Genomic DNA, 23503 nt, shown 5'->3' with positions numbered 1-23503 from the left:
AATATAAAAAACGACGTGTCGTTTTTGCCTTTTGCAAAAACGACATGTCGTTTGGCGTATGGATTTTTCAAAAAAAAAAAAAAGGGAAAAATTCAGAATTTTTTTTTATAAATTTTTATTTTTTTGGAATATTAATTATTTTCCCATTTCAGTGTTAATTTAGTCAATAAATTGCATTTAGTTAATTTTCCATTTTTGTTTAATACATATATATAGTATAAATTGAAAATGGAAATTTGTTTAAATTTGGTAATTTATTACATGATTTATTTAGGCATGTAAAAATTGTGCTAAATTTCTGCAATTTATTGTCTAAATTAATTTTGAAAAATCTGCCATTAATTTCATATTAAGGAATTTGCATTTAATTAATGATCATACATTAATTGTATTATTTTGTATTTATTTGACAAATTTATGTTTAATGCAATTAATTTGGATTTGTATGATTTAAATGCTATACATAAATTCCTTTTATAGTGCTAGATATATTTAGAAATATTCAAACATTAAGATAGGTTGAATATTTTATTTAGCAATTAAGTTTCATAAAACTTCATAAAATTATTCATAAAATATTCATAAAACTTTATAAAATGAATAAAATATGAATAAAACGTAAGTAGTTTTGTGGTTTGACATAAGAAAACATGAACCTGGGACAAATGCTCATATCTAGAACGGTTTTTAATGATCTTCGGACGACCACACTAGGAGCACTAATCTCGGTTGATTGTCTATTATGTTAATAACGAAATTACTTTTAGGTAGAGCCCAATACCTAATGTCTAAAGTGAAAATATAATTTTTATAATTAGGGAGTAGCCACAGCATCTTTAATTATATAAAATTATATATTAATTAAAATTCACCTTAATGGACAAAACTTGTAATTAATTATTTGGATATAATAATTTTACCCAACATGGATTTTATTATATTTTTATAATTAATTAGGATAATATATTAAGTTAAATTCTCTTAATTTACCCCACAGGGAGTTATGAGGATTTGAATTAATAGTGTTATCACAAATTTTAATTAAAGATAGATTTCATTCCTCCATTATTTCTAAATTAAATACTTCATTAAATCTATCATAAAGTTCATCTAATTTTATTAGATTTAAAATTTAGCCCACAGGCAATTTTAGATTTAATAAAATTTTCATCTTCATCATGTTTCTACATTGGTAAAACATGAATTCATTAAAGCCTCAATTCTTTTAACATCTAAATTTTTTGTAATCCTATTCTTGCAGCTATTTCATCCACCTTTAAATATGCTGAAATCACTAGTGAAATCCCTGAGCTTAGGAGTGACAACTTCAAAATCTGGAAGGAACGAGTTCTTCTCCACCTTGCTTGCACTGACATGGATTATGCAATAAGGAAAGATGAACCACTGCTATCACCGATACTAGCACCGCCGCCGAGATTGCCTCGCGTGAAAAGTGGGAGCAATCTAATCGTCTCTGCATCATGTTCATTATGTCCAGAATTCCTATGGGAATGCGTGGATCGGTGGAGCCACCTGAGAAGGTGAAAGACTTTATCAAAGTTATGGATGAGCAGTTTGACACTTCAGATAAATCTTTGTTCATCAACCTCATCCAAGAGTTCTCGTCCACAAAACTCACCGGTGTTAAAGGAGTTCGAGAACACATTTCTAAAATGAGGGACATCACTGCTCATTTGAAGAAACTCGACGTTATCATTCCTGATACCTTCCTGGTTCATTACATCCTTCACAATCTTCCTCCACAGTATGGGCCTTTCAAAATTTCCTACAACACACATAAAGAAAAATGGACTATCAATGAATTGATGACCATGTGTGTTCAAGAGGAAGCCAGGCTCCTACAGGAGCAAGGAGAAAGTGTTCACTTGACCACTCAACCTAAGAAACGCAAGCCATTCAAGAAGAACAAAGGGAAAAAGCCCATGGCTCCCAAGGCTGCCATAAAGAAAGATTCCATCAAATGTTTCTTTTGTAAACAAAAGGGACATGCTAAAAGGGAGTGCGACCAGTTCAAGAAATGGATGGATGACAAAGGTAATCCAATTTCCTTAGTATGTTATGAATCTAATATGGCTAATGTTAATCTTAACACATGGTGGATTGATTCCGGTTCAACAATTCACATAACAAATTCCTTGCAGGATATTCAAAATCTAAGGAAGCCAGTGGCAAGTGAGCAAAGCATCTTATCTCGGAAACAAGATGGGCTCACATGTGGAAGCTATTGGAACATGCAATTTAGTTTTAAGTAATGGTTTTATTTTAAAGTTAGAAAAGACCTTTTATGTACCAAGTTTCTCTAGAAACTTGATTTCAGTTTCAAGACTTATACCCTTTGGTTTTTCCTTTACATTTTCAGACAAATATTTCAATTTATATTATAAATCTGAATGTGTTGGAAATGGTATTTTGTCTGATGGTCTTTACTGCCTTAATTTACAAAATAATACCACTAATAATGTTATGCATGTTCACGCGGGCACTAAAAGATGTGTTATGAAAGAGGATTCCTGTACATTGTGGCACCGGAGATTGGGACATATCTCCATTGATAGAATTAAAAGGTTGGTAAAAGATGGGGTACTCAATACCTTAGATTTTACTGACTTTGATACTTGTGTGGATTGCATTAAGGGAAAGCAAACCTCCAAGTCCGTCAAAAACCGGTGTCCATAGGAGTTACCGAAATATTAGAAATCATACATACCGAGTATATGTAGTCCAGATATGGAGTCACATGGTCAGAAATACTTCATCTCATTCATAGATGATTACTCACGCTACATGTATATCTACTTACTTTATAATAAAAGTGAAGCATTAGATGTCTTTAAGATATTTAAAGCTGAAGTAGAGAAACAATGCAACAAGCAAATTAAGATAGTGAGATCAGATAGAGGAGGTGAGTATTATGGTAGATACACAGAAGATGGACAAGCACCTGGTGCATTTGCGAAGTTTCTTGAAGAAAATGGGATTGTTGCCCAGTACACCTTGCCCGGTACACCCGAGCAAAATGGTGTTGCAGAAAGAAGAAACCGAACATTAATGGACATGGTGCGGAGTATGCTTAGTAGCAACTCTAACCTTCCTAAATCCTTGTGGACTGAAGCATTAAAGACATCCGTGTACATATTAAACCGAGTTCCAACAAAGGCAGTCTCAAAAACTCCTTTTGAATTATGGAAAGGTTGGAAACCAAGTTTGAATCATGTACGCATTTGGGGATGTCCATCTGAAGTCAGAATATATAATCCACAAGAGAAGAAATTGGACCCAAGGACCATAAGCGGATTCTTTATAGGGTACGCTGAAAAGTCTAAAGGTTACAAGTTTTATTGTCCATCTCATAGCACAAGAATTGTGGAATCAAGGAATGCAAAATTTCTTGAGAATGCCTTGATCAGTGGGAGTGATCAATCAAAGGACTTAGGTCCTGAGAAAGATCCTTCAGAACCTTCCACTTCAAAAGCAAGATTGATAATGGTTAACACTCCTGTAGTTCAAACGAATGTTGAACAACCATTACCAATCACTGAAGATCCACAAGTTGGTAATGATAATCTAGTAGATCAAAATGTTCAAGAGTTGCCTGCAATTGTTGAACAACCTGCTGAACCCGCCGTCGCTCCCAAGCAGCCTCGTTGGTGAAGTCTTAAGAAGATCTACTAGACCTATCAAACCAAAGATTTACAAAGACTATGTTGTGTATTTATTAGAATCTGATATTGGAATTGGAAATGATCCAGAAACGTTTTTACAAGCTATGAACAGTAGAGAATCAAAATTGTGGTACAATGCTATGGATGAAGAAATGAATTCTATGAGGTGCAACAGAGTCTGGGAACTTGTAAAGTTGCCTAATGGGGCGAGAGCCATTGGCTGTAAATGGGTCTATAAAACTAAGAAAGACTCATTAGGCAACACTGAGAGGTACAAAGCGAGACTTGTTGCTAAAGGATTCACTCAAGAGGAAGGAATTGACTATACAGAGACTTTTTCTCCTGTATCAAAGAAAGATTCCCTCAGAGTCATCTTGGCATTAGTTGCTCATTTTGATTTAGAGCTGGAGCAGATGGATGTAAAAACTGCTTTTCTGAACGGTGATCTAGAGGAGGAGGTATACATGAAACAACCAGAAGGATTCTCCTCTAGTGAAGGTCAGGATTTGGTATGCAAGCTCAAGAAGTCCATCTATGGATTAAAACAAGCATCCCGCCAATGGTATTTAAAATTTCATGATGTCATCTCTTCCTTTGGATTTGAAGAGAATGTCATGGATCAATGCATATACCTGAAGGAAAGTGGGAGTAAGATCTGTTTTCTTGTTTTATATGTGGACGATATTCTTCTTGCATCCAATGATAAAGGGTTGCTACGTGAAGTGAAACAATTTCTTTCAAAGAACTTTGAGATGAAAGACATGGGTGAAGCATCCTATGTCATAGGCATTAAGATTCATAGAGATAGATACCGAGGTATCTTAGGTTTATCTCAAGAAGCCTACATCAACAGAGTTTTAGAAAGATTTCATATGAAAGATTGTTCACCGAGCGTTGCTCCAATTATGAAGGGTGATAAATTAAATTTGAGCCAGTGCCCAAAGAATGATTTTGAAAGAGAACAAATGAAGAACATTCCTTATGCTTCTGCTGTCGGAAGCCTAATGTATGCTCAGGTGTGCACAACACCCGACATTGCTTATTCTGTCGGAATGTTAGGAAGATGTCAGAGTAACCCAAGGATAGACCACTGGAAAGCTGCAAAGAAGGTAATGAGGTACCTTCAGGGTACTAATGATTACAAACTTATGTTCAAATGAACCGACAATCTAGAAGTAGTTGGCTACTCGGACTCGCATTTCGCCGGTTGCGGTTGATTCACGTAAATCTACATGCGGTTACGTGTTTATGCTCTTTGGTGGAGCCGTGTCTGGAGGAGTAACAAACAAACTTTTACCGCCACTTCTACTATGGATGGCGAGTTTGTTTCTTGTTTCAAGGCTACATCACATGGTGTATGGCTAAAGAGTTTCATTTCAGGCCTTAGAGTGGTTGATTCCATTGCAAGGCCGCTAAAGATGTTCTGTGACAATTCAGCTGCTGTTTTCATGGCTAAGAATAACAAAAGTGGAAGTCGAAGCAAGCACATCGACATTAAGTACTTAGCTATTAGAGAACGTGTTAAGGAAAATAAAGTGGTCATTCAACACATTAGCACTGAATTGATGATTGCCGATCCTATGACAAAAGGCTTGCCACCTCATAAATTCAAGGATCATGTAGAGAACATGGGACTTGGTTCCCTTATGTAATTTGTACAAATAAAGTTATTATTAATGAAATTCTTATTTTTGATTTTCTCATATTTATGCGCATCTTAATTTTACATTTGAGAAAAATTTCAGAGGACCTGAATAAACATAAGGTTTAGGGTTTATTCACTTAAGTACATTGCCACATAAAGTACATTGTTATATAATAAATGTATTGTAATACATGGAAGATAATACTCGATTCATAATGAGGACATGTCGCTATGATTCGTATGTTTATTATATAATGAGGAACGTTGGGTTTGAATATTTTAGTTTAAATACTGACCAAGTGGGAGAATATTAGAATATTTTTATTTATGGAAATTATTTTCTAATTAAGGAAATAATTTTCTATTTAAGGAAATAAATAAATAATTGATTTTCTGATAAATGAATATTTTATATTCATTGAATCTGAACAAAATCAATTATGTAATATTCTATATATGGTCAGATTTCTATATTCATTACCTGATTTGATTTCCTGAATTAATTGTCAAAATATTCTGACAATTAATGTGGTGCAGATACTGATGGAGTATCTCACCTATAAATATAGGGTCTCGGTCCCCGAGCTCCTCACTCATTCTGAATTCATTCAGCAAATTCCATCTAAAGAGAGTTGAGAGAGCGAGGAAGCCCGAACTCCAATACCGAAGCTATCGCAGGGATTGAAGCTCAAAGATCAATGACTGGAGGTACATCGATCCTTTCATTGCATATATTATTGATATGATTAAAGTTTATTTTCCGCATTTCATATCATTGTATATGCTATATTACATACACTATATATATAGTCTAACATGGGAGTCTATAGTATCCCACTATTTTTAGTGGGACACTATAGATTACACTAAATTTTTCTTTTTCTTTTTTTAACATTAAAATAATATGTTTATGATTAAATTTTTATATTTATATACATATTATAGTGTGAGATAATTTAAGAAAATAATATAATAATAAAGAATATATATTTTTAGTGTAATCTTTAGTGTTGTGGTTGGCATTGGAAAAAAATTTAATGTTGAAATTCTTTTAGTGTTTATTTAACACTAAATTTAGGTTTCTCCATTGGAGTTGCCCTAATAGTAAAATCTAAATTTGGTGTTAAAATCAACACAAAAAAACTACTATTTCAACACTAATTTTTTTTTCAATTCTAATCACAACACTAAAAATTACTCCAAATTTTATATTATTTATTATTTTCTAATTTTATTAAATAATAAAATTATTTTAATAGTAAATATATATAATTATTTAGTTTTTTCTCTTAAAAAGTATTTATTTAATTATTAAAAACTTAAAAAATAAAAATAGTGTGGTTTATAGTACACCACTAAATTTGGTGAGACACGGTAGACAAAAATAATTTTAATGTCTTATTGAAATAAATATATTGTGAAACTACACTATATTTAGTCTTTTGAAGTCTAGAGATGCCCATAGCTGCATAGAACCTCTAATTAGTAACTTCCCTTTAAAATTATCGAACCACTTGATGACTTGTGTGGAGTGGTTGAGGTTGACCCAATAGAGAAAAGAAAAGCGCAAAGCGGAAGTAGACAAAGTTTAACACGTACTTAAAATACCTTTTTATACGCTTACAGGATTCGTCCTTTCTTCTTTGAATCCCCCCATAACTCTACTCTTCCTCAAGATTCCTTCACCATCTCCACCCTCCGCCTCCCTCAATCTCTATTTCTTTGACTTCTTTGGTCCCATCTGTTTAAAGAGTATCTCCTTCATCGGTCACGAAGGTATCTCCTTTTGCTTTCTCAATTACTTTTTTCACATGAAATGGGTATAAACTTTGTATAAGATTTGATTTTAGTTTTTGTTCATCATTAATACTTTGATTATATGTTTTAAGGCTGAAACTGATTGTAACTTGCCTCTTCCAATTTTCAAGAGTCGAAAATGGTTTGACCAGTAGATAGATAGATAGTTAGTCTTTTACGAAACTGACAATTTTTAATTTAAATGGTTGATATGATTTTGGACTCTTGAAGAGTTTTGGACCACTAAACCATGTTCTTCAAGCTATTCCAACAATTGGGTCAGTCACAAAAACTGGTGGAATAGTAATTTTGATGTTAGTATATTTGTGTAATCTGTGTTGACAGATATGGGTGGTGATGAGCAAACTCTGGTGGAGATCTTAGAGGAGCACATCCCAATTGATTTCTCCAAATACATTAATTATGTCAGTGCTCCACAAGCTGGTGCCATAGCAACATTTTCTGGTACAACAAGGGACACTTTTGATGGCAAAGATGTTGTGGAGCTGAGATATGAAGCATATGTGCCAATGGCTCTGAAATGTGTCAAGACTATATGCTCATCTGCAAGATCATCCTGGAATCTCCATTCCATGGCGGTTGCTCATCGCCTTGGCCCAGTTCCTGTCGGTGAAACGAGTGTCTTCATTGCAGTGTCATCAGTTCACAGAGCAGATGCATTGGATGCTTGTAAGTATGTGATTGATGAGGTGAAGGCATCGGTTCCTATTTGGAAGAAAGAGGTTTATTCAAATGGAGAGGTTTGGAAGGAGAATTCCGAGTTCTTGGAAAGAAGATTGTTTGGGAATGAGGATGATGGGAGCTGTTCTGTTAAAGAAGTTGAGGTTCATAGGCATGAGAGAAAGAAGGGGTGTTGTGGTGCTAAGGTGAAGGTTATTGATGAAAGTGGAAATGATGATGAGAAGAGGTGCTTTGTTAAAGATGTTGAGGTTAATAGAATATGAGAAAGAAAAAAGTGTAGGTGAAATTCCCTTTATTTTTTCTTTAATAAGAAGGGCTCAAAAGTTGAAAAAATTTCTTTTGTTAATCTGCAATAACTGTGCTGCTTCTGCAAACTGGGCTTTCCTTTTATTTCTTCTGGCTTTGCTGATAAATTATTGTCTTTTTAAATCATCATAAGCAATTTATTGGTATTTTTGGGAAAAAGTGAGGTTGAGAGAAAGATAAAATGTTGTCATTACTTTATATACACAAACAAATATGCAACAACAAAAACAAACAATAGATGTCATTTCTTTGTTTTTAACAAAATAGGTCACAATAATATTGGTCCTGGTAATAATACTACTTACTAAGAAGCCAAGCTATAATAAAATAGCCACAACTCTTTTACGGATCATAACAGCAAAATAATCTCTCACTAATATTGGCCACAATAATATTGGTCATGATAATAATACTACTAACTAAGCCAAGCTATATAAAGAAATAGCCACAACTCTGTTACTGATCTGATGATGATTCAGCCAGAAGTTCTTTGGCTGGAGAATAAAGTGCAACAGCACCAGACTTTATACTCGAGTATTTCTTGAACACTGCCTTCAGCTTACTCTCTGCTGCACCTGAATGAAAGCCCACCAACAGCTTTGCACAATCACTGTTCAAATATACACAAAAACATCAGATTTACCATTTTGTATTCAGCTAGGTAGTTGAAGGAGAAAAACACAATGTTCATTTTAATTACATACATCAGTTGATTTTCAGAATATCCAGTATTATGCTCAAGAGTTTCAGTCCAAGCTGGACTCCTCTTAAGTGTGCATCTTGCAGCATAAACAGCTGAAGCAGCAATGGTTGAAGCACAATGTGCAATTACAGCAGAGTAGTGCATAACACCAAGTTCAGCAAAGAAAAACACCATATTCTCCAACTGCATAGGAAAAAAAAAAATAATCAAATAATTTCTTTATTAAACTTAATCCAGAATTCTAGATTTATTATAACAAGGTTCTACCTCCTCATCAACATTAGGAACTGAGGCTTTGATGTATCTAACAAGAAAGACATAGGGTGTGGGAACTGTCAAGTACCATCCCAACTTAACCAAGATTGCCTTCTCCATCACTAAAATCTGTTCTTTCACATAGGCATTGTCAGAAATGCAAACAAAGTCATTAACCTGCAAATTTTAGAGCCCAATATCAGTAATCGGTATAGGGAAATTAAACAAGGGGGAAAAGCCACAATTGAACCAACAGTTGTTGACGATGGTCTGACCTCTGGTGCCCAAATTTCTTCATATTTGCTTGCTAGAAGCATTGAGCTGATGCCAACCAACTGCAACTCCCTCCTAGGAACGACCTTCATTGAAAGGAATCTGTCTACAATGTTTATGGTAAGGTAGAGGGTCTCAGGCATGAGTTCAAATTTGTGATGAACTTCAATTAGCCAATCAATTAGGATTGATCTCATCTTAGCGTTTATATCTGGCTGTAAACCCATGTAGTCATTCACCTTGGTTTCATCCTGTAAAAGAGAGCATTAATTTATAAATATTACCACAGCTGAAAGAAAAATATGCAGAATCAAAAATAAAACTGCTAAGGATGGACTAACCTCAGATTGCTTGTAATAGTTGTACAATTCATCAATGTATTCAACTACAGCCAACTCATTATCACCATCTTTTGCATCAATATTCACTATCTCACCTTTAGGCTTGTTATTAATTCCACAAGCCGCCTGAATTTATTAACATAATTCAAATTTTGAGTGTTTATTTATTATATAAGAGAAATAACATTTAAAAAAGAAGTAAAATACCTTGCTTCGAGCACTGAGGGTGGATGTAAAAGTCTTCTTTATTGGAATCCCTTCCTTGAATCGTCTGACCGGTTTGACAACTTCATCTCCATTCTTTTGTTCAACCTTTTTAGAGGCAACATTTTCTTCAACGATGATGGGTTTCTGCAAATTAAAAATTTCCCATCATATTATTCAAAAATTCAGAATTTTTTTACCCTAACAGATGTTTTAGACAAGAATTTTTGCAGAAAAGACATATCTACCTTGTTCTTCTTCTCTACTTGGTTTTTCCCCTCTGGAGCTCTATCTTTGACTAAGTTACCAATATCTTTAAGAACTTTCCTATTTCTTCCTTCAAGGGGTACAATCTTCTGCTTAATTCCCTCTAGAAAAAAATTAAAAATCAAATTAGAGAACTCATTACGAAAAATTAAGCAGAAATCAAAGAAATAGATATTAGAACATGAAAACCCCAATTAATAAAGAGAGCAGTAGCTTTGATGTACCTCTTTGAAGTTGTTGGTGAGGCACAACAAGAGTAGCTTTGGTAGCCATATCCGAATCTTGATCTTGAACGCTGCTTCCGAAAACTCCGCCGATGCTTGAAAACAACGAAGATAGGAACACCTGGAGACGACTGCTGCCTCCTCCTCCTCCTCCTTGTACGTCGGTGTTTTCGATCGCCACCTTCGGCCCTTGGATTATCTCACTCAACAGCACACTCCCTCCCAAATCAATCCTCTTTCTTCTTCTTCACTTATATTTTCTCTTACTGTATTTTTCTTCTTCTTCTTGTTCGATTTCTTTGGCGGAATTTGAATTGGAATTTTGCGAAATGTTTGATTTATAAGAAGAAGCCGTTGGTGTTGGCTTTACCTTGCTGTTGAAGCTGCCCGAAACGATGCATCTCCCAACGGTCGAATTTTTATTGAATTATGGCCGTTGATGATGTTTAATCTAACGGCTTTAACCCTCCTTAGGTGATTTCCTTCTTTGGGATTTTCTAGCCGTTGGGTACTGGCTTCCGGGACGAGTCAAAGCGCTCCCATCCGTTTATAATTGGGCCATGCAACCAATTTTCTCTTAAGGCCCAAACTTGTTTGTTAGGAGATTTAAAAGAACCAATTAAAAAAAATTAGGAGTTTTTTTTTGGTAAATATGAAAAAATGTAGTAGAGTTTACTTTTATATGGCATAAATAAATAATGTAAAAAAAAATAAAATTAAAAATAATTAAAATTGTATACAAATCCTTCTTGCTTTCATTCTCTTTCTCTTCCATGGCAAAGAAGAAGAAAGTGGGTCGATAGCCGATTACTAGAGCTACGATTGGGACTCCGGTGAAACAATTAGAAATCGTGAGCAATGCTAGAACATGTGAGGAATTTGAAGCAACATTGTATACTGCGGATCTTTGCCCTAATCTAATTGTTGAGGAGGAAGCTCGAAATGAAATAGTCACTGAAATCAGCAAAAAGTCGGAGCTGGGCTGAGGAGGTGGAGGAGAACCATTGTTCGACAGCTCAAAACCACTGGAAGAAATTCACGGAAGGTAAGAGCCTAAATTTTGATGCTAAATTGAATTTTACTGAACCTTTAGTTAGGGATGGTAGGAAAATTGCTCAGATAGATTTGGAAGAGGTAAAATTGAAGGAAGCCAATGGGAAGTCGGCTGTAATATTTATGGTAATGGGAGTAATGTACCAGCAGTTATTTTTGAAAGGGTTTATACGTAGAATCTGGGGACATTTGGGTATTATGCAGATTGCTAGAATGACAAAAGGTCTTATTATAGTCAAGTTTAATGATGAAGCAACTCGTGATGAGGTTCTTGAAAACGGAGTGATACAATTCGATAGGAAACCTGTTATTATTAGACCTTGGACTTCGAATTTGAATGCTATTAAAATGGTGAAATCTATCCCTCTTTGGATCAGACTCCACAATCTAGGGCTTCAATATCGGGGGAAAAAAGCTTTGAGTGCTCTTAAGGGAAGCCTATTATAGTTGATAAACACACAAAGGATCGTACAAGGGTGCAATTTGCTCGTGTGCTTGTCGAAATGGAGATCACAGACAACCCTGATAGATCTTTCTGGTTTGTAAATGAGTATGGCCAATTGGTGGAACAGGGTATCGAGTATGAGTGGCTGCCTGTAAAATGTAAATAATGTGGAGGTTTTGAGCACATTATGGCTAATTGTAGAAGGGTTGAGAAACCTACTGAAACCTCGACAGTGAAGATGATAGTGAAGGCAAAGAAAGGTAATACTGCTGATCTGAAATCTGCAGGGAATCAGGTTGTGGAAGAGGTTAGTGTCACTGACTGAGATATCTAAGGATTAGCAGCTTGGTTCTCAAATAGTTACTATGGGAAATTCAGCAAGCAATCTAAGTCCTATCTCAAGTGATTGGCAATCACCCAAGTCAAGAATTTCTAAAGGAGCTGGGTCAATAAAAAGGTTAATGAGTCTTAAGAGCAAGTGCTTCGAAACTCTTTCGAAATTTTAAATAGGAAGCAGGGAGATGAATTAGGAGATGAGGGTCCATTACTTGCTTTTTGTTGATGGATTTTTACAACATGTGTAGTTGGAATGTGAGGGGTTTGAATAAGAGGGAGAAGCAAGAATCGGTTCTGATATTTGGAGACTTAATAAAGTAAGAGCTGGTGCTCTCTTAGAGACTAAGGTTAAAGGGGGAAAATTACAGAGGATGATGGCTAGTAGTTTTACTAGTTTGGAGTTCTATAGTAGTTATGATATTGAGGGGCATATTTTGGTTCTTTGGAGAAAGAACTATGCTCAGGTGGAAGTTATGGAGGAGTCCAAATAACATGTTCATTGTCATATTAAAATGATAGGGCAAAAAATAAATTATTATGCTACTTTCATCTATGGAGCAAACACTATAGATGGTAGATGTGATCTTTGGTCTGCCTTATCCATGATCAATGAAACTAAGGCGTGGATTATTCTTGGAGACTTCAATGGTGTGCTTCACCATGATGATAGGCTAGGGGAATCCTATTAGTGCTACTGATCTTGCTGATTCTACAAGTTGGGTTGCTCTAGCTTTTGTTGGGCCAATGAAATGAACTGGTTCTTCATTTACTTAGACTAACAAGCAAGATGCCATAATTTTTTCTCGTATTGATCATGTTTTTCACAATGAGACTTGGATGGATGATTTTCTAAATACCTCAGCTCATTTCTCGTAGAAAACTTGTTCAGGCCATTACTTTTGCATTGTCCACTCAGTTGTTACAGAGAATATTGGTTACAAACCGTTTCGATTCTTTAATTTTTGGGCTGACCACTTTGAGTATAAGCAGGTTGTTCTCAAAAGTTGGTGCAAACCTTTGAATTTTCATGGGTTAAAAGGGATTTATCTCAAGATCATGAGGCTCAAACATAAACTCACGACTTACAATAGTCAATCAATTTAAAATATAGGAGAAACCTATGAGAAAGCTAAAGATCGATTTAAAGAAGCTTAGCTCTTTTGCCAAGCTCATCCCCTATATAGACCTCTTCTTAATAGAGAGCACAATGCGACAGTTCATTTCCACAATCAAGAAAAGATGTACTTGAATTTCCTAAGTCAAAGAAGTAAAATAAAATGGATCCAAAAGTGGGGTAGCAACACAGTCTTTTTCCATGCCATGTTAAAGAAGAGAAAGGATGATAATAATATTGTTTCTTTTGTTACTGATCAGGGCACTTTGAATGATCACTTTCCAGATGTTGTCTAATTTTTTCTTGATCACTTCCGGAGCATTATGGGCAGAGCTAGAGCAACTTCCTTAGATTCAACAGAATTGCATTGCTATGGGCCCCAAACTTAACCTTGACCAACATGTATATTTATTAAAACCTTTCTCTCTTAAAGAAGTTAGGGATGCGGTGTTTAGTATTCCTAGTACTAAATCTCCAGGTCCTGATGGATTTGATTCTGGTTTTTTTAAATCTATTTGGTTTGAGGTGGGGAAAGATATAGACAAAGTTATTTCTCATTTCTTTTAATCCAATCTGTGACCTGCTGAACTTCACAACACAGCCCTATCTTTAATACTAAAAATAGATTTCCATTCACAAGCTATAGATTATCAGCCCATTGCTTGATGTTCAACTCTTTACAAGTGTGCCTCTAAACTCTTGTGTTCTTGATTGAATAAAGTCCTCTCGCGTTTAGTGGATCAGAACCAGGGTGCATTTGTAAAGGGTCGGTCTATTGCCTACAACATACTAATTCTTCAGGACATATAGAAGGACTATAAAAGGAAGAATTGCTCTGCGAGGTGTACCATTAAAATTGACATTAGCAAAGCTTATGATACGATCAATTGGGATTTCCTTGAAAAGTTATTGGTGGCTTATTGTTTCCCTGCAAAGTTTATTAGTTGGATAATGAATTGTGTGAGAAATACGTCTTATTCCTTACAAATGAATGGAAGGTTTCAGGGTTCTTTCAAAGGTGAGCAGGGGTTAAGGCAAGGGGACCCAATTTCTCCCCTTATATTTGTGCTTATATAAGTAATGAAAAATAAAGCTGTTTCTTTATTGATAATTGAATAGAAAAAATTACATTGAAATAGATTTTAATTTAGGGCACAAAGCCCAACACACTTCACTTCTTCTTTGGCATTGAAGTTGTAAGGAATGAAACTGGAGTTTACCTTACTCAAACAAAGTAGAAAAATAATTTGTAGCACCTAAATCTCTGTCCAACTCTAGTAGCAACTAGCATCACTGTCTCTTTCTGATGTCAAATAGATGGATAATCTTACAGTATATAGAAGCCTTATTGGAGCTCTGTAGTACTTGAATCACACAAGGCCTGATATCAGCTATGCTGTTAATTCTCTTAGTCAATTCCATAAAGCTCCAACATCTTTACATTGGAGTGCAACTAAAAGAATCTTAAGGTACTTAAAAAGAACCAACACAAAAGGGCTTCATCTCTACTGCAGTGACAAACTTAATCTCACTGGGTTTTCAAATGCATATTATGTTGGAAATTATTTTACCAGGATCTTAGATCTACTCACAAGTATGTTTATTAACATCCTAAATAAGAACTTTCTAAAACGATAAATTAAACACATATAAAGTTCAAGAAACCTTACATTGGGTGCAGCGGAATTAAATGACTCCTTCCGTTCAGATCTCTAACCCTTGATTCCTTTCTGTAGCAGAGTATTATCAAGATCTGAACCTGGATCTCTTTCTCTGAATCCTTGATGCTGAATCTCCTTTGCTGATGATCTTTCTTCACGATCTTCCTCACTATGATTGAGGTATTGCTTGATGTGTGTGGGCACTACTCTAATCACTAAGGTAATTTCGAAATTCAAAGGAAGAAGGAAGAGAGAGAGTGGCGACTAGAGAAGAGAGAGTGGAGGCTCAGGTTTTTCTGATTCAGAAAGTGTAATTTTCCTGAAGCCTTCACTATCTATTTATAGCATTCCACTAGGGTTAGATTTGAATTATATGGCATTAAAATAATGAAAAAATCAACTTAAAATACCTATAAAGGTGGCCGGCCATGGCTAGGTCGACTGGGCCTTGATTTTTACAATTTTAACACCTTTTGTATATGATTTTCTCAAAAATGCCAATTTCCTAATTCAATCATTTAAATGCCAATTCTAACTATTTAATAACTATAAATAATTATTAAATAATATTGTCATTTATCATATTTATTAATTGAACCATACAAAGTATCATAATTAACAAATATGCCCCTATTAACTCTTTCTTTACAATTTCGCCCTTACTTTGTGAAAATTTCACAAATAGACATAGTCTAATTCGTGAATTATAATTGATTAGTCAAAACCAATTACATGAGTCTTACAAGCAATATTATCTCAACTAGTGGGGGGACCATGGGTCTATAAAACCGAGCTTCCGATAAGTAGATTAAGAATTTAGCACTAAAATTCACTAACTTATTAATTCTTCGTTGAATCCACGCATAGAACTTAGAATTGCACTCTCAGTATATAGAATGCTCTATATGTTCCACCATATAGACACATCATTAGTTATCCATTGTTATAATCCTAATTTGATCAATGATCCTCTATATGAATGATCTACACAGTAAAGGGATTAAATTACCGTAACACCCTACTATGTATTTTATCCTTAAAACACTTGACCCCGTATAAATGATATTTCAGCTTATGTGAAATGAGATCTCCACCATTTATTTTCGTTTGGTCAAGCTCGAAGGAGATCATCCTTTGCTTACTATTTGCCAGATAGAAGCTATAGATTCCATGTTTATGCTAGCGCTCCCACTCAATTGCACTACCGTGTTCCCAAAATGTACGTATCACCCTGACCTAAAAGTAGGCTTAACTAACAAATCAAAGAACACGAATAGCCTTTAAAGATTGAGCCTAATCATAACAGGATTAAGATCATTTGATCTAGGATCAACTTGGCGATATTGACTTGAATAGATTTTACGGTAAGTTTAATTAAATCTAAATCAAAGTTCAATATCGGTCCCTTCCGATGCATACTCCATGCATCCAACCTGAGCTTTACTTTAACCAATGTTCTGGAAAGAACATAGTATTTCTCCAAATACAAGTAAACTCTTGTTGTAGATTATCATATCAGTAAAACCCTGTGTCTGATAAATCTAGGAAACTTTATTCAAATAGTCATGTTTACTTTCCAATGTGATGACAGCACAATAAACATGATCAAGTATGTGAAAAGGGTTTAAGATGAATTTATAAATCAATTAGACAAGCAATTGATAAAGTGAACCAAAACATACACAAATGAATGAAAAATACTTCTGTTTCTTTATTGATGTTGAATAAAATAAATTACATTGAAATGGAGTTTTATTTAGGGCATAAAACCTAACAGATTAGGCCAGTAATGCTGATGATAGAAGGTCTATAGGAGGCTATTGTGTGTATCTTGGAGATTCACTTGCGTCCTGGTCTTCCAAGAAGCAAGCAGTGGTATCCAAATCAAGCACTGCATTTGAATACAGAGCACTTGCTTATGTTAGTGCTGAAATATCATGGATTGAATCACTACTCAATGAAATCAAGTATCCTTTGCCAACAACTCTGGTCACTTAGTGTGATAATATGAGTGCTAGTGCTCTGGGCTCAAATCCAATGTATGATGTGTTGGAATTTATTTTACCAGGATCTTAGATCTACTCACAAGTATGTTGTTTAACACCCTAAATATGAACTTTCTAAAACGATAATTAAACACATATAAAGTTAAGAAAACCTTACATTGGTGGCAGCGGAATAATGTCTCCTTCCACTCAGATCTCTAACCTTTGTATCCTTTCTGTCGCAGAGTATTATCAAGATCTGAGCCCGAACGTCCTTCTCTTTGTGTGTGATCCTTCACAGTCTTCCAATCTATGATTGAGGTACCACTTGCTGTGTGTGGGCACTACTCTATCACTAAGGTTTCGAAATTGTGAAGAGGAAAAGAGAGAGAGGTAGGGTCGGATATAGAGAGAGAAAGTGGAAGGCTCAGTTTTTGAAAAAAGCAATCTGAAGAAAACTTGTTGAAAACTTATTAAAAACTTATTGTTTGACTGAGCCATCACTTTCTATTTATAGGCAACTACTAGGTTTAGGTTAGTAATTATTTGGCATTAAAATAATGAAAATATTAATTGGAAAATCTTACCCAAGTGGCCGGCCATAGGTGTTAATGGGCCTTGGATTTTGCAGTTTTCATAATTTTTATTTCTATTTTCTCAAAAAACGCCAATTTTCCAATTCTAACCATTTAAATGCCAAAACTAATTATTTAATAACTAAAATAGATTATTAAATAATATTTTCATTTAATATAATTATTAATTAGACATATAGAGTCTCTTAATTAATAAATAAACCTAGAATCTCTTTTCTTTACAATTTCACCCCTGCTTAGTGAAAATTCATAAATTAGACATAGTCTAACTTTAGAATTATATTTGATTAATTACAAATCAATTATTGAGTCTTACAAGCAGTATAGTCTCAACTAGAATGGGGACTATGGATCTATATGCTGAGCTTCCAATAAGTGAACCGAATTTACTAAGTAAATCCCTACTTATTAATCCCTTATTGAATCCACTCTTAGAACTTAGAATTGCACTCTCAGATTTATATAGAGCATACTATATGTTTCACGATATAGATATGCTATCTCATTTAACCATTGTTATAATCTTAATGTAATCACAGATCCTCTATCTAGATGATTTACATCGAGATGGGATAAGTTTACTGTTTTCACCCCTCAATGTATTTGGCCCCTTAAAACACTTAGCTACCTGTAAATGGTGTTTTAGTGATCTATGAATTAGTCACTGAAACAAGAGCTCATCCATTTACTTCTATTTAGCTAAGCTCGAAGGGAACTATCACTTGACTTCTATACACCAGTAGAAGCTATAGATTCCATATTTATGTTCAGCGCTCCCACTCAATCATACTATCATGTTCCCAAAATATACGTATCACCCTGACCCAAAAGTAGGCTTAACTAATAAATCAAAGAACATGAATAATACTCCTGAGTTGAGCCTAAGCATATCAGGATTTAGATTCTTTTAATCTAAGATCAACTACTGATATTGACTTGAAAATATACAACGGTAAGTTAAATATCGGTCCAGTCCAATGTATACTCCATACATTCGAAACCAGTATACTTTACCAATGTTCTGGAAAGAACATAACACTTACTCCAAGTGTAAGTACACATCATCGCTGATTATCACATCAGTGTAAATCCAAAATACTGATGAAGCAGGGACTTAGTCTTTTGAATCATATAATCACAATCACATTCCACTGTGTTGACAATACTGTAATTGTGAATATATGTTCTGGACTTAACATATTTTCTGCATTAAACATATTAAACCATAAGCATGAAGAATTTATGCAAACATAAATCACGTCAAATTTCTTAGATTGATAACTAATCAGATTGTAATGGGTTTTATTTAGGGCACCAAACCCAACATGATGTACACACTAAACATATTGTGCTGGACATACATTTTGTTCGAGATAAAGTTTTAAACAAGACACTGGAAGTCAGGTACACTCCATTAGTAGATCAAATTGCAAACTGTATGACAAAGCCTCTCTCATTCTAGATTTCACTACTTAATTTGCAAACTCAGTGTGAAGAACTCACCCTCTCATTTGAGGGGTGGTGTTAAGAAAGTCGAATACTCTGTTTAGTACTAATCTCTTTGTATTGGTGTGGTCATTATGTGGTTAATTTCTTTCTTTTCAGTGTTATTCTTTTCTGCTAGTGTCAGTTCCCTTAGCACCAACATTAGAGTCACTTGTCACTTTATCATTGGTGTTTGTAATACCCTATCAGAATATAGATAGAACATGTTGCCCTCAGCCTCCTTTTGAGCTGAGAATTACAAAATCAATAATGTACAAACTTTATCTTGTATAAATAATTACTCATAACAAAATAAAAAATAAAAAAAAGTAATTAGCTCGAATGTATTTCAGTCAAATGAGTATATCTTGGTTAAAGACACATGCTCATTAATGGGGTGATCTCTATTTATACAAAATCCATAAATTTGAAAAGATTTAGACTTCTACAAATATCTATTATTTATAACAAAGTGTGATTTAAATAAAGGTTAATTAGGATTTTTTTCTCCCAAATTTTAACATGTACCAAATTATGTTCCCGAAACTTTTAAGGTCGTTAAAAATACCCCCTGAACTATTGAGATTGTTGAATTTAGGGATTTTTGTCCAATTTTAGTAAAAAATTTCTAACATGGATGAAAGTTTAGGGGGCATGATTTAGTACATATTAAAGTTCGAGGGACATGATTTGGTAGATATCAAAGTCTGGAGAGCATGGTTTAGTACATAAACAATCACTGAAACAGTAAAATTGAATGAAATTAGACAAAAGCCTATAAATCTAACAATCTCAATAGTTTCAGTAGGAATTTTTAACGACTAAAAAAATTCAGAGAACATGATTTGGTACATGTTAAAATTCGGAGAAAAAAAAAATCTAATTAACCTTAAATAAATATAACTAATTAATAAAAAAATTGACTACACCAGCCTCTATGTCAACTTTATATGCTACAATTACATTTATTTTATTATTCTTGTTGCCTTCAATCCAATAGGAGTATGAAACGTAAATGTGAAGCAAGGAACCAAATGATTCAGTTAAAGAAAGTTACATAATTATCAGAAGAAGGAAGACAACCCACATAATAACCCATTTTTTCTTCCCTAAAAGTCAAGAAGGCCATCTTTATAATAGTAGTAGCTAGCTTTCACTTTTTTTTTTTTCTTTTTTCTTTTTCATTTGCCCCTAAATTACATTATTTAATTTTCAAGGTAGTGTCACTTGATTACCTGACCATATTATTACAAGTAATAACTTTCACAATTTATTTAAATTTACTTTTCGTGTTGTTTTCAATTTTATTCTGCTATGGTAAGTCACATGTGCCTTTTTTTAACATTACTGCTAAATTATATGGCGTCCTTTCTTCACTATGATTAAACAAAAGGGAAATTTACGCCTGGTACTGTCTTTTCTACTTTTATTTCATTTTTACTGTTAAACGTTATTTATTACATTTTTACTGTATCTTTACTTTTTGCTAAACCAATTTGTTATTCCATTTTAACTGATACATGTCATACTATAGATTATTTATATTCATTTTTATTATTTTAATGAGTGTAAAAGTTATGATTAGATTGATTAAGGCTGAACAAACTTTCTTTTTCAAGTTTATTATCCCATGGATTATTTGTATTCTTTTTTATTATTTTAATGAGTGTAAAAATTATGATGTGATTAATTTTGTGGCAGCTTTTTTATTTATTTATTAAAAATAATGATAAAAGTTGAACAAACCTTCTTTTACATGTTTATTTTTATTTTTATTAAATTAAAATTAAAGATGATAAAGATTTGAGTCAAAACGTGTCTTCATTTTACTTTTTGATGAAAGTGAGCCACACTCCATGAAAGTGACAACACACCAGCTCCTATCCCAAATATCTACAAATATTTTATCAAACACCTTTTATTCTAAAATTTTTGCAGAACAAGAACAACATGAAGTACTTGTTCTTTTTAGAAGATGGGTGGACTCATCTAAGGTGTCATGTAATAGTAATTGCTCCTCTTCTGTTCTTCTTCTTCTTCATGGGTCTCTTTCTTTTGTTTGTTTTTTTTTTTTTTCAAAATCCATACACTTATCATCTTTTTTCTAGCTATCTTCCTTCTTAAGTTCTCTTACTCTCTCCATTAACATATAAATTTTTTATTTTATTTCTTGTTCAGTTCTTCTTCTTCATCTTTTTCTCATTTTTTAGTTTTTCTAATTTTTAGTCACACTTTTGGAGGGAAATAAAAGAGTGGTTTTTTTATTTTGATTTTCTAGATCTGTTCTTGCAAATATAGGTTCTGGTACTTCAAAGAACACTAAATCGAAAATACCCTCAATCTGTGTTGGAGAACTCCGACTCTGATTTTGAGTTTGAGCCAAAGTTCCAAAGTCTCCCAAATCTGATAAGGTTTTTTTCTATTGATCTTGTGTTGTTTTAGGGTTTTTTTCAAGTTGATTATATTTCCTTTTTTTTTTTGCATGTTTTTTTTTTGTTTAGTCCTATTTTATAGTTTTCTATTTGTTTGACTTTGTGTCTTGTTTTGGTTTTATTTTGTTAACTCTTAGGAAAAGGATTGTTGAGGTTTGTCATTTCATTATTTTAGTTTTAATGTTTTTTTATGCTTGTTTTTTATGTTCTTTATTTTTTTTTTGTTGTTTTAGTTTTGTTTTAGTAGTGTTTTCTTATATTTTTTTTTATAGGATTGGGAATCCAAGTACACCCGATTGGAATACTACCATTCCAGAGTTTTTTTACGCTTGTTTTTTATGTTCTTCATTTTTTTTTTTTGTGTTGTTTTAGTAGTGTTTTCTTATGTTTTTTTATAGGATTGAGAATCCAAGTACACCCGATCAGAATACTACCATTCCAGAGTTTTTTTATGCTTGTTTTTTATGTTATTTATTTTTTTTTTGTTGTTTTAGTAGTGTTTTCTTATATTTTTTTTATAGGATTGTCACATTCTCTTGAAATAATTATGTTATTTTTCCCATTGTCCATTGCTCTTTATGAGAACTGGTATAGATTCCATGTCCTGTCATGTTTTACAATATTTCATTTATGTGGCCTTTTTTTCATATTAAAACAACAGTAAAATAACACTACAAAACAGTAATTTATTGTTGATTTAGTAATTTTTTCTCTTTACCATATTTTATGTTTTTTTTTTCTGATGTTTCTATGATTCCAGTGTTGATTTGTCTGTCCCTAACCACGAAGGACAGGTGTCGTTTGTGTTTTGTTTCTGTTTACAGTATAAAAGTAAATATATTGGGCCTTGGCAGTATAAAAGAAATAAAAATGGGCTTGGACAGTAAAAATGTAAAGTTTGCCGTGTCCCAGTATTTTTGAAAACATTTGGTAAAAAAACAGTATTTTTGTAAGTTTCCCTAAACAAAATGCCAACAGCATTACATGTGGTCGCAGTGAAGTAAAGAAATTTAACTTGGTTTGGTAAAATTACCAAACCTATACAATAAAAATTATATTTCACTTTTATTTTAAAATTACATACTCATTATCTTAATTTCTCTACTTAAATTCTAATTTATTTTTTTTCTCATTTTTACCACACAATAAATTCATACTTATTTCTCTCTTCACAATTCATTATTTCTCTCTACACACACCATACCCACACACAAAATATATATTTTTAGGAAAAAAGAGCATGTTTGGTATTATTTTCTGTTTTTTGTTTTCAAAAAATTATTTTTAGAAATGAGAACAAAAAATAGTTTTTGAAGTTTTTAAAAACAAGTCATGTTTGGTTAGTGTTTTTTAAAAACAATATTGACCAAAAGTAAATTGGTTTTTAAAACAGAAAACAATATTTGTTGTTTTCAAAATTCTTATTTTTTTTGTAACTTTGTTTTCTGAAAACTGTTTTAAAAAAACAAGGCCAAACAAGTCAAATTGTTTTCAAAAAACAATTTTCTGTTTTTAAAAACAAAAAAACAGTTTTTTTAGTTATGATATTCATGCACTAGCTATCAAGATTTTTCCTTTTACACAATTAATAATTATCAAAAAAAATTAACTTAATAAATATAAATAAATTAATTAATTCGAATCAAATTACACCAATACAATATACATGCATGTGAATGTACTTTTTTCAATTTTATTTTTTTTTTAAAGAAAAAGAATAAAAGAAAACTCTGACAACTTAAAAATATTTTAAGTAGTCAAAATTTTCTTGTAGCTTTTAAAGCATAATTTAAGACCTTAGAATACAAGCTATATAATTTTTTTTAAGCAGAATAATTATAGACAATGAAAGGTGAACGCCGACGATGCATATATATATAATACAAATGCCTTACTTTGTAAAGAAGTATATAATTCTTTATGGTAGATTATATTGCATATCCAGTATATATGGATATATATGATTAAATTAGTCCTCACGTGATCCTCTTTATCC

At 33.2% G+C, this 23503-nt stretch overlaps 2 protein-coding genes across 2 annotated transcripts; one reads left to right on the top strand and one right to left on the bottom strand.

Annotated features, from left to right (window-relative positions):
* The first annotated feature begins 6760 nt into the window (after positions 1–6760).
* On the top strand, positions 6761–8812 carry LOC133034786 (molybdopterin synthase catalytic subunit-like). Its single transcript, XM_061110175.1, has 2 exons — positions 6761–7104; positions 7471–8812. Exon 2 carries the CDS (start codon positions 7473–7475, stop codon positions 8088–8090), a length of 618 nt encoding a protein of 205 aa, XP_060966158.1. The 5' UTR covers positions 6761–7104; positions 7471–7472; the 3' UTR covers positions 8091–8812.
* LOC115718744 (G2/mitotic-specific cyclin S13-7) lies at positions 8348–10919 on the bottom strand. The gene is made up of 8 exons (XM_030647568.2): positions 10401–10919; positions 10158–10279; positions 9913–10056; positions 9706–9831; positions 9367–9615; positions 9104–9268; positions 8838–9019; positions 8348–8743 (listed from the first exon to the last, which is right to left on the bottom strand). Exons 1-8 carry the CDS (start codon positions 10447–10449, stop codon positions 8590–8592), a joined length of 1191 nt encoding a protein of 396 aa, XP_030503428.2. The 5' UTR covers positions 10450–10919; the 3' UTR covers positions 8348–8589.
* Between the last annotated feature and the right edge of the window lie 12584 nt (positions 10920–23503).

This window comes from Cannabis sativa, chromosome 2, assembly GCF_029168945.1.
Source record: "Cannabis sativa cultivar Pink pepper isolate KNU-18-1 chromosome 2, ASM2916894v1, whole genome shotgun sequence".
NCBI classification, from domain to species: domain Eukaryota; kingdom Viridiplantae; phylum Streptophyta; class Magnoliopsida; order Rosales; family Cannabaceae; genus Cannabis; species Cannabis sativa.
The sequence above is the reverse complement of the archived record's forward strand: the minus strand, read 5'-3'. Positions and strand labels throughout refer to the sequence as shown.

Excerpts from the sequence above, each read along its gene's own strand:
- LOC133034786 (XM_061110175.1), top strand. The coding sequence starts at position 7,473 with ATGGGTGGTGATGAGCAAACTCTGGTGGAGATCTTAGAGGAGCACATC.
- LOC115718744 (XM_030647568.2), bottom strand. The coding sequence starts at position 10,449 with ATGGCTACCAAAGCTACTCTTGTTGTGCCTCACCAACAACTTCAAAGA. Across the intron at positions 10,057-10,157 it reads AAGTAGAGAAGAAGAACAAG|AAACCCATCATCGTTGAAGA; the intron begins GTAGATATGTCT and ends TTTAATTTGCAG. Across the intron at positions 9,616-9,705 it reads ACTATTACAAGCAATCTGAG|GATGAAACCAAGGTGAATGA; the intron begins GTTAGTCCATCC and ends TCTCTTTTACAG.